Source organism: Porites lutea, chromosome 2 (assembly GCF_958299795.1).
Source record: "Porites lutea chromosome 2, jaPorLute2.1, whole genome shotgun sequence".
NCBI lineage: Eukaryota > Metazoa > Cnidaria > Anthozoa > Scleractinia > Poritidae > Porites > Porites lutea.
In genome coordinates, this window is record NC_133202.1 from 56287459 (window position 1) to 56299608 (window position 12150).

The 12150-nt window shown below is 38.1% G+C and overlaps 2 protein-coding genes across 2 annotated transcripts in view; both read right to left on the bottom strand.

The window, feature by feature from the left end:
* Nucleotides 1–281: 281 nt before the first annotated feature.
* LOC140927236 (trace amine-associated receptor 365-like) lies at nt 282–1250 on the bottom strand. The gene has a single exon (XM_073376873.1). It carries the CDS (start codon nt 1248–1250, stop codon nt 294–296), a length of 957 nt encoding a protein of 318 aa, XP_073232974.1. The 3' UTR covers nt 282–293.
* Nucleotides 1251–11759: 10509 nt separating this feature from the next.
* The window catches only part of LOC140927237 (substance-K receptor-like), a 985-nt gene continuing 594 nt past the window's right edge, over nt 11760–12150 (bottom strand). Inside the window, exon 1 of the mRNA XM_073376874.1 lies at nt 11760–12150. This exon is cut by the window's right edge and continues 594 nt beyond it. Within this exon, the coding sequence (XP_073232975.1) occupies nt 11760–12150 (391 nt within the window).

A 12150-nucleotide genomic window follows, 5' to 3' on the forward strand; every position in this document is an offset into this window, starting at 1 on the left:
TACCCTGAGTTATGAAATTGGAAGTTAAATGAGTTGGCTGTAAATCTCGTTTACGGCCCGTTCAATGTGTCAGTCCCCAGTCTTCAATGTGTCAGTCCCCAGTCTTCAATGTGTCAGTCCCCAGTCTTCCTTTATTTTCTCTTACTCTTCGTACTATCTACACAGTAATAATTGGCTTCTTATCCATAGGAATTATATTAGGCGCAGGTTTTATTTCCTTATTTTAGAAATTGCCAACCTGAATCTGACGTTTGGCTTTTTTTTGTATGGTCTTGAAAGCAGCTTAACTTAAATTAAAATTGGGAACATCTCATCCCTTCAGAATGTTCTTCGTCCGTGCTGTTGTATATTCCACTTTGAAAATGGTTGCACCCGATGAGAGTGGTAAATGCTTTTTTAAAGTCTGTCATCCTGATCGTATACAGGATTGGATTTACAAACGAGTTGGCAAAGAACAGAACTTCGCAAACGCTGCGCACACGTAAAAGTGCTTCCTCGGAAAACGTCTTTGTCAACTTCATCTCCAGAAATGTGAAGAGCACGTAGGGTAGCCAAACTGTCATAGAGACTAGCGTGACAATGGCTAGTGTCACGGTGAGATTCCTTTCTTTCCTAGCGTGGCGGCTGCTTGTTTCTGGCTGTTTACGGCAGCGCACCGCGAAAAATATAGCGACATAACTGACGCAGAGAATTAAGATTGACACAAGGACACAGCCAGCCACTATGTACCATATATATAAGCCTAATAAATTAAAATGCAAAACTGCAACCGTGAAAGACGTGTAAATAGCTGAAGCAACCCAAACTCCAGCTATCCATTTCTTGTATGTTGACGCTGATATCAACCGATGTCGAAGTGGATTTGTTGTTGCATGCAGTCTCTCAATTGATATCGAGACCAGAAACAGAAGCGAACAGCCAAAGAAGAACAAGTCAATCCCATAGCTGGAAATAAACCATTCATAAGTCATGTCTACCTTCCAAAGTTTGTATGCGTTACCGCGACGATATATGGAGATAGGCATCACGAACGCCCCAATGCCTATATCAGTCGCTGCTAGGTTTATAAGGAGATATGTACTGCGCCTGCGCAAAGTTGGCTTGGTTAAAAAGACAACCATGGTCAAGGTATTTAGTGTGATGATGAAGAGTGCTTCAGCTACAAACAGTGAACACCATGCGTATCCCTCGTCGCTGTTGATCTTTGTTATTGCCCTTGGCGTTAATGTTGTGTTGTTCGTAGATGCCATATTCCTTCACCCTTGAAAAGACATGCAAAAGAGAATTAATTGCGGGTAAACACGAGGAAAAAAGATTCAGTTCATGCTTTTGTTTACCGGTTTTTCTAGAGGAGAACTAACATAATAAATACGACAAATAGGATACAAATAAAAAACCTTATGGAGTGTTTCTTTTTTAACCAGTACAGATTAATAGTTTGCGGCAAGTTTTTGTTCTATAACGGTCTTTGACACTCGGGTTCGCCTGTTCATCTGCTATACCATACTGATGAGCCCAAGTAAGATCGAAACAGCTGACCATGACTACCACTTCCGGGGTGATATGGTTGTGCGCAGTAATGGTGAAGTGGTTGATGACGTGCATTGAAACCTTACAAATTAGCTCTTCTAAAGCCGACTCAGCACTAACCCGGGATTAAATTTTAATCCGAGTACGGTTCCTTTTTCTTTTGCTCAAAAGCATTTTGTCGAACAGTTTTCTCTATCCTTTTATAGCATCCAGTCATCACATTGGACATAAAATGAAATAGAGTGAATTTGCTTTTGAAGCTTTCATATCTGAATTCAAATTTGGCCCTAACCCTGGGTTATCTAAACCCAGCTTTGAGCAACCAGGCCCCTGAGGATTTGGTTATTTCTCCTTCGTCTCGTAGTTCAGTTGAAACCGCACGTCACACTCTTGAATCTCGAAATATTTGTAGCTCGCAGAGTTTCCGCGAACAGAGAGATAAGTTTTGCTAAATTAAAAATAAGTCAATTGAAACACCCTCAAATCGGTCAGGTGGAAGTTCGTCGTCGGCGTTACAGAGGAAGTATAGAAGAAAATTTTACTGCCCTCTCTTTGCTATACGGCATGGCCAAACGGAAGTGGAAATTGTATCGACATACTGTCGCAAAACGTAAATTGGCGATGCAAATTTCCTCAAGCATTTTGGTGCAAAAGTCAACATTCATGTGAAAATTTTTACCGACATTTGTTCCAAACGCACAATGTCCAAAAAAACTCCACCGTCGACATTCCCATTCAGACGGAAATTAAAGTGACGATGGTTACATAAATGAGATATACTAACAAAAAAGCCGAGACAAAAAGAACAAAATTTTCTCCTCTGTTAATTCTTCAGTCTGCGCGTTAGCCATGTACAGCAAGATGCACATAAAGTTTCAAAGCTCTACTTTAATTTGCTGCTAACAACCAGAGTTAAAAACCCTTCTACTTGCCATAGAGACCTGGGCTTGAAAGACCGATAAGCCTTAATCCAAGACAAGGCTTGAACTCAGGAGTCATTTCATAAGTTGGTTGAGTATGATCTTCCGGATGAACGTAGTACCTGAATAGGACTGTTGTTGTTGACAGTGATTAACAATTAAGTGGCGATGTTATTGGTCGTCTGAGACGTCGACGACCAATAACATCGTGACTTAATTGACTAATCAGGTCAATAAGCAGAGTTTAATACCATCAACCGACGTGATACAACTCACTTTGACTCTGAAGATGACTACGAGGGTGTGGATGGGGTTATGTGAAAACTTACAACTGACAAATCGCCTCAAATTTAACTGATAACTGACATTTGCCTTGGGTTTTACTGTCAACTGACAGAGGACCTGATTGTCCTTTATTTTCTACAAAACCCGTTCACTCTTTTCTTCAGACAATATCATCAAATGTACGTTTATATGGATAATCTTAGCAGCAGGCCAGGACGCTTAAGTGGTAAATTTCCTTAATGATCTTCCGTAAAGCCTATCACGTGTCATGGATCATCCGTTGGAAATGGCCTATAATCTCAAATTTACATTCCTCGGAGAACGCGCCAGCATACACGTTGGCTACTAATGAAGGCGTTATAAAAGCTATTGTAAATTTTTACCGAGATGATTCAGATTTGGTCTTTCTTCGTTTTTCACCTGATCTACGTCCCAATATTCTGAAGGTATAAATTTTGATTAGCTTAATGCTTGGAAATGTTGGACTCTGGCCAGCAAAAACGTTTGTGTGGACGAGAGTAACACAAGACTTGAGGAATGGAGGGCCACTTGAAATGCTTTCAATAGCAGAACCGATAAAAATTAAGGTACTGTTGCATCAGTTTTCGTTTTTAATGTTAAATTTACGTTGCATATTCCTTTTTACAGTGTACTTACCAGACCGCGCGGCATTGCAGGCATTCGGGAAATGCCGCGCTATAATTAGCCCACGGGGTCCGAAGGGCGTAAAGAGGGAAAACAAAAAAATAAACCAAGACGCTTCCGGTATGCTTTTTACCCTGTACGAGTCGTTCGTGTGGCAGATATTTGCGTCACTTAGCTTATTTACGTTCGCACGTATTGCGTGCCTACTGCAACTTTGAATCAAAACGGGCGTTCTCGATTACACTACTTGGGCGACGCCCAAATAAAAAACGTACGTAATCATTAATTGGTGATGGCGTCTTTAGAAAACACCAAACCATCGGCGTCCATAAAATGACGACTTCTCCGCATGCTCGTGTGTGAAATGATGCGTACCGAAGCTCTGCCATCTTGAAGGATGTACTCATACACTGTGACCCGCTTTTCTCCCTTTTAGCTTCTCTATGGGTCCTGTGGACCCCAGTGTAGAAAATCCTGGAAAGAACACTGCTTTTTAGCTAAATTTCAGAAAATGAACAAATAAGTTTCATAGTTAATTAGTAATAATCATTTAAATGACGACTGACAAACGGCCAAAATTTTAACTGGCAACTGACATTTGTACCACCCCCTCCCATTCAGACCCTCGAATACCGCACAGGTTGTCAAACGTCAGGCATTGTCAACAACAACAACAGTCCTATTTAAGAGCTACTTTCACTGGGACGATCATACTCAACCTACTTACTTCTTGGGTATTGTATAAAGTAACATTTTTCAAGAAGGTATATCATTGAAGCTCGGAGGTAAATTTAGCAATATTTTGTAAGCTCGAGTTATATGTTCTTAGACAAGATAGCCTTGCTCAAAATAATTGGCTTAAGTCAAGGATAGGCTAAACTTGACCATCTTTCGAGGAAAGGAGCCCTGACTTACTTTGAATGAATAAGGAAATCCGCGTATTTCAAGGAGAAAACTGTTGTTAACGTATGCACTGTCAATGATTCTTCAGATGTCACTTATGTAACTGGCTAAGAAACGTAATGGAAACTAAACTTAAAACGATTTTTAGTAGTTTGAATTGGATGTACAGTTAACTTACTTGCTAAAGTTACTTCGCAGAGAGATGCCCCAAAACAGATTCTGGTATGAGTCAAAAGTACAACTGCCCTTATAGACGTTATCAGCGGAATGAATTTCCCTTTTTGTGGGGTATATTATTCCTTAATTGGGGTGGTTTGACTCAGCTGACTGCATCTACGTCAGCACGTTTTAACATTCGCCTCTATAAGAATTCTTAAATAGAAAATAACAAAAGGAAAAAATAATAAACGTGTTTTAACCTGATTTTCTAATTTCTAACGCCGTTAACTGGGAAAACCAATTTAAAAAGTGAAATCGATTTGTGTGAATTGTGATCACTGACGGTTGTAATTATGCACCACCTTGAATTTGTTTCTTGGAAAAACAGGAAGTTTAAGTAATAATGGGATGAATTTGTCATTGTCTTCCCGTTTACCACAGGCAGCCCAAGCGTACTATGTGTGGGTTCGGGCTTCAGAGGTCATTTGGTCGGAATATTCTAGAATTATTAGTGTATTATCTGATGCCAAATAAAAATAAAATGCAAAAATCTTAAAGATATGAAGTCTTCTTGTTTGTCTATCTGTACTAGTAGCCATTAAGATAACGAAAGTCGATATTTCTTGCATTATTACATGTGATTCGGGCCCTTATTGTTCGAACTTTATCACATGTATTCGAATCTACAACGCTGAGAAAAAAAAAATCATGATCTCGCGAAATATTGCCGATTCAAAAAGCTCCCTTCCCTTTAGTTCATAGCCATTCTGTGTCCTACGGCCGGTTTAAACGCCGTTTAGTCGACTTTCTTTCCATTGAGTACTGAACCCTATAATAGAAAGAAAGTCGACTTAAAGGGCGTTTAAACCGGTCGTAGGACACAGAGTGGTTATGAACTAAAGGGAAGGGAGCTTTTTGAATCGGTTATGTTTCGCGTGATTACGATTTTTTTTGTTAGCGTTGTACATTCGAATACATATGATAAAAAACGAACAATAAGGGCCCGAATCACGTGTAATAATGCAAGAAATATCGACCTTCGTTATCTTAAAGGCTACTAGTACAGATAGACAAACAAGAAGAAATTGAAAACGTTACAGTCAAGAAGACTTTTGCAGGCACTGATCAAACAACGTGAAATAGAGTTAAGTTGGGATATTTCGACTGGACCAGTCTTCATCAGGTTTATTGAGATATCACGAATTTACAGAAATATATATGAAGTAATTAAAATAATGACCGGAAATTACACAATATGACGTGGTATGGTGTGGCTACTTAAAAAGACAAGAAGACAAGAAGACTGCATATCTTTAAGATTTTTGCATTTATTTGGCATCAGATAATACACTAATAATTCTAGCATATTCCGACCAAATGACCTCTGAAGCCCGAACCCACGCATAGTGCGCATGGGCTGCCTGTGTTCTAAAATATAATGGCCACAAAGTTGGCTAATTATCCGGAAGGAAAGACCCTTTGCGGTAAGTTTCGTTCAAATGAATGAATTCTTCCGCGGCCTCTTAGATTCATCAAAGTACTAAAACTGAAGTCTGTGGCAACTTGTTACAAGTGGGACCACACTATAAGACAAGGCAATTTTTAAAGAAACAATTAATTTGCCCAAAGGAAAGGGTTCGTTCAATCTTGTTCTTGAAAAAATGAGAATCTCATTACTTTTTTTGTAGAATCTCCAGATTTTTCTTGATCAAGGGTTGGCAGGTCTGGGTTTAATACGGAAGTTTAAGATTGCTCATCTTACATCTTAAATCACTCAACCCTCTGAAGAAAATTGAGCTCAACAACAATAAAAACAATTAAATATTCATTTGTAAAGTAAAACCCGTAGATAGCAAATGTTGTGAGGAGGGTTGATAACAACTTAGAATTTACAGTAACAATAGATTCACTACGATACACACAAATTAACATTAAATTGCATCACCGTGTCAAGTGTTGTAAGAGAAGTCATATCAATCACAATGTGAGGGAACAAATATTAAAGGAAGAGAAAAGAAACTCAAAGGAGTAGATTTTTGAAACAATCGAGAAAAACGTTGAAGAGGATATTTGAAGGGGGCATGTGATAATTTGAAACCTTTTTATCGTATGGACCCAGTTCAGTGTGAGCTATGTTTACTGACTGGACAAAAAATGACAAACTTTTGCTGCACTAAATTTTTATCTAAGTCATCAAACGGTTGGCACGGTCTCACGTATATTTACGATAAATTTCAACCAAATCCTTGATACAAGATTTGGACAAATGAAGGTAAAGGCACTGAAAACGCATCCAGTAACGAGGGTATGAATGGGGTTAACCGACTAGCGACAATGGGCGAAAAATATTACTGACTACCGACAAAATGATTAAAAAATTACCGACTACCGACAGGAAAAATATAACCGACTACCGACATGGCTGATATTATCAATATTTGTTTCCAGAAAAAAGAGCATTTTGCATTTTTTTCTAGGAAGAATGTAACCTCTTTAAATTTATGACTCATCAGATGGCCTAACGGAAAGAATTTCCTTTTTTTTTCTACAGGTACATTGCTTAAGCCAATCAAAAAAATATCAAAATCGCAAAGTCACACCTCAAAGATGCTACCGACTTATGAATTTTATTGAAACGACAAAGGTGAAAAAACCGAACGTTTCTTGTTTAGGTCCGAGAAATGCTTAGATTAATCCTCAGAATTCTTTCCCGTTTAATGGAAAGCACTATCAGTACAGACCCACGGTACCGCGATAGGCACAAAGACAGCAGTTTCCTTTCCAACTTTTTCATGGCATATATCGAAATACAAAGTTTAATTAAGCAAAAAACCCTCTTTAAACCATTAAACCAACTGTTTGAAAACGCTACATATATGACAATGACATTTTTCCCCTATATGGGACATAAGTAAACCAGACATCGTAGCTTTCTTCGCGGAACAAGTAAACTTACATCACCCTACTATGAAATTCACGGCCGTAATATCTGAAAATGAGACATTCTTTTCAGAAACAGTTGTATACCAAGGCACAACATTCAACGAAAAATGAGAAAAAGCTATCCTTGATGTAAAGACGCATTTTAAACGGAAACCTTACAGTATATACATTTTCACCTCTTATCATCCACCAACTGTTAATTAAAAGCGCTTATTGCACAAACGAGAAGCCTTGAGAATCCTACCAACAAACTCCTCTAAGGACTAAGTATTTCAGATTTCAAAAGCGCTTGATGGACAGAGGCTAGCCACACAATTTTCAGGGAAACAAAAATTGCTATTAGAACTAAAACTCACAGAAAGAAAGGCAGTTCTCCTGAAACAAAACAACAAGGAAGAAAAAGAAATAAGAACCACCTAAAGTGCTATATCTCTGAGAAAGGAAAATTATGATGGCAAAGGACATGCTTGTTAGAGCCAAAACATAAGAGGAATAGATGTGCAGCCTGTCACCCCTTGCAGTTTTTCACTAAAAATAATTGCAGTATCCAAAAGGCTAGAGTCCATTGATTAATTAATTACTTTTTACTGTGCCCGGTAGTCTACCGGGAAACCAAGTTCGCATTTACAATAAAAGCTTTGGTTATTTTATCAAAATTCATCATATTCATTTGGCAAACAATGGTGAAATAAACGATCATGTCGCATAAACAAACAAGACGGTTAATGAAGTTAAAGTGCAATCAAGTGATGTATTCTTACAAGTTTTACTTTTTCCTTAGGGATCAAAGTCTCAAAAAGTGGGTGAAATACTTAAAAAATATTAATAATCAACAAGCGTTCCGACGATCGACAAGAATCGAAACGTTTAACCGACTACCGACAAAGATCGAAAATTTAAACCGACTACCGACAAAGTTACTGAATTTTAACCGACAACCGATAAGTGGACCCCCCCATTCAGACCCTCAGTAACTGAATTGAAATAAAGTGGCGCCCACCACATGGATGCTTGGTAACCGTGCCACCCACACATGATTCCTAGAGGAAATCGACTCCGCGGATATAAACAGCATACAGTACTGATACAATAGGGGGGAAAGGCTAAGGCATGAGAAGGCTATTCGCTAGCAAATATTTCAATTATCGCTTTCAGTATATCAAGTAAGTATTGTTTTTACTTTGATCGGGCGGTTTTGAATAAAGATACGGAAAAAAAGAAATTTCACAGTAACTTTGCCGTCTGTGTCATACATTTTTAAATGCATCAGTCACACATTGCATCAACGCAACTTCAGGCACTGACTTTCTGGTGCAACTCCTAAAAACACGCTGTGATGTCAATAGGCCACTTTCACTAAGAGGTCACTTGATCAATGCTTCCTTTAAACAATGAGTTGGAATCTTGCTGATGCCAAAATTGACAGAGCACATAAAATTATCTTGCACCCGAAATTTGAGAGGAAACGGATTTAAGGGAGATATTTTGTGGCACTTTTATTTTTCAACATTGGCCGCCATGTTGGAGGGCACACTCTTGCCCTCCAACAGAGCAGCCAAAACTACTTTTTGTTTATATATTGTTAAACGTTTGATAGTTAAGCTCAGACGTGCTGATGTTACCACATCATCTTTTCAACATTTTCCTTGAAGTTTAGGTGCAAAATTTGTGTTCAGAAAGAGGCAATTCATAATTTTAAAAATCACATTTTGGTCACGTGACCAGCTACGAACTTATAAATTACTCATTTTAAGAAAATAGTGCGGGTTTTAAAAACCAATTCACTATTATTTTGTTTAAGATGTGACCCACCCAAATGAATCATAAAACTTTCATTTTCATAAAAGCGATGTTACAAGACCTCTTACTGCAAATGGCCTATTAAGTTTACTCGGCCAAAGGCAATTAAAAATACAAATTAGCATCATAATATATACTAGATAAACACCTTCTATCAAAGATAGATACCGACAAAAGTCTCAAAGGTCTTAAATATGCCATTTTGTGTCGGTTTCTGATCAATAAAAGGTGTTCAACTATCTCTAGCTGCCGGGTAAAAGCGCCGTGTATGGTGCAGGCAAGATGGACGGTGAACTTGCACTGAGTGTTCATCGGTGTTCATTCGTGAGCTTTTGCACAGTGTTGTCGTACGTTAGTTAGGAAATACATTAATTTTCTAATTTACAATATCTTCCGCTAGGCGACTGGATAAAATCAACATTTGCAAGATACAAATAATAAAATAAGAATATGAAAAAAATTAATAGATTTTTCACTCTTTAATCTCTTCCTTACTAAAAGAACAAAGAAAACCGAGACCAAGGAGTTGTGCCTTTCAAGCTTGGAAATGATGAATGTTCTATTAAGCTAGTTCGAATAAAGAAAATAAATTATTCCATGGGTTATTGCTTCCACTAAACTTAGGATGATGCGAAAACAATGAGGCTAGGTGAACAGTGCTGAGAGAGATGATGAGCGGCTTATTATGCAAGGTGTTGCAGCTAGTAAAGATGCGTTTAAGATACAGAGGCTCAGTGAATTATCATATTTTCAGTGATAAGCGTTTGCTGTAAGATTGTTCGCCTCATTTTTTGTACCTTTGAACGAAAAAGAACAAAAACACGCCTTGTTTTGACAGGAAAAGTAGGAAAGATCATTTTACTAAAAGTAGCGTCAAGGGCCAAATAAAATAATCCGGGAATAATTCTCACAATACGAACCAAAAATGTGGATACTTTAAGGAATGGCAAAGAAGGAAGGTCGCTCTCCCACTACTAAAATTCCTGTCTTTTTGTTGTAAAGTGTAGTTTTTCTAGAAAAAAAAAGGCCACAGCTTCGAAATAAGCAATATATTAGAAGACAAAACCTCTACTTGTCTAATTGCCTCAAAAGTGATGCTCGGGGAATTTTTGTATTTCGCTGGCAAAGTTTGCGGTGATGCCAAGGCAAGCAGATCAGCTAACATCATGAAAGCAATCACAAGGGCAAGAACTATTCTTAAGGGTGTTTTTTTTTTTCTGAAAGTACGCTATAAACAGTTGCTTTATCGGGAGTAAGCAAAACATTTTAAATATTTACATATCGCAATTTACAGTTTACATTTTCTATTCCCAACGAACAAACAAAGGACAAACACCAACAAAAATACTTACTTAAAGTGCGGTGAGCTCTGGTTTGGGTTTAGAGAACAATTTAAAAAAATATTGCTCTCCAGTCGTGAGGTTATTTCCACTTTTCCACTGTTACTACTTAAAAATTGATAAGATCGGCTCCAAGGGGCAAAAATGCATAATTTAAGACAGAAGGGCAAATTCACTTGAACTTGTAGCCAGGGATTTGGAATGATATTTGAATTTCGTTACTATATTGAGGCACATGCTTTGGCTGCGCTCGGATAGGATATACAGTTCGGAGTGGGTATCGTAAAGAGGACACAATAAAACGCAGAAAAACGCCTCTTAAAAAGAGCAAATAACAGTAAAACAGCAAAATTTTAATAATTTTGGAAGCTTTTCACGGACTTTTAATTCACAAAATTTGATGGACAGTGACATGGTAAAATACTTGGTTCAAATTATAAAACTTCATTGCTTCAAAGGGTCGTCTTGTGATCTTATGACATCTTAGTGACAAATATGGCATCGAGACAGCCTCTAGCATTTTCTATACTAGTACGTACAATACTAAGTTTTTCAAGGGTCTCCGCGTTGTTTCTTATTACTACGTAGGGCGTTGACATATCAGGCAACGAATTTTTGCGTATTTCCCGTATTTTTCTATCCTATGCACAGCTTACTTCTAAAGGGACTTTTTAAGATAACTTTTGGGGATTCTATTATCATTCATTTCAAGTGACTGCGAATGTTTCAAAAGTCGTATGACGGCAGCTTCTGCATTGTTACGCATGGTTCATAGGCATCGGCTCAAATAGCAACCTAAAAATAATGCAAAACATAATACTACGATTTAAATTCAAGCGGCCCTAGCACACTCAAGAGATGCCAGGATAGCGGACATGCTAAAGCTGCTGGTTCTTGTTGAGTTGCATCAGTTAATTAGTTTTTCTGGCTGTGAGATTTTCAAGTGCTTCGCACATCCGACATTTTTCAAGTTAAGCCAGAGATTTTGGCGGGGAGAGGAAATTTCTGATAGCCCATAATATTAACGACGTCGAAAGAGAAAGAGACTAAAATGACGCCGAACAATTGACATAACACACACAATACGCTTTTTGTAACACCAAAAAATACACATTTTAAGTCGTCTACAATATTAACCTAACATTAAGCATCATGCATCATAAACGGAGTCCAGGCTCAGATGTGTGATGTTCATGTTCACTGGCTGCTACTAGTCAGTTCTCCTGGAACCTTTTTAGCGTAAATCGAAACTGAAGTTATCTTTTGCTTGACTGCTAAAAGTTAACATATTCACGTTACTGTTCATTTCGCTATGAAGAGATTTGGATACCAGGAGGGAGCAAAATGCTCTTCTAAACTCTGACATTCTGATCGTATACAGGATTGGATTTACAAAAGAGTTAGCAAAGAAAAGAACCTCGCAAACGCTGCGCACACGCAAAAGTCCTTCTTCGGAAAGCATCTGTGTCAGCTTCAATTCCAGAAATGTGAAAAGTACGTATGGTAACCACAGTGTCAAGGAAACTAATGTCACAATCGACAGTGTCACAGTAAGTTTTCTTTCCTTCTTCGCGTGATGGGTAATGTTTTCTGGCTGTTTACTGCAGCGTACAGTAACATAAATA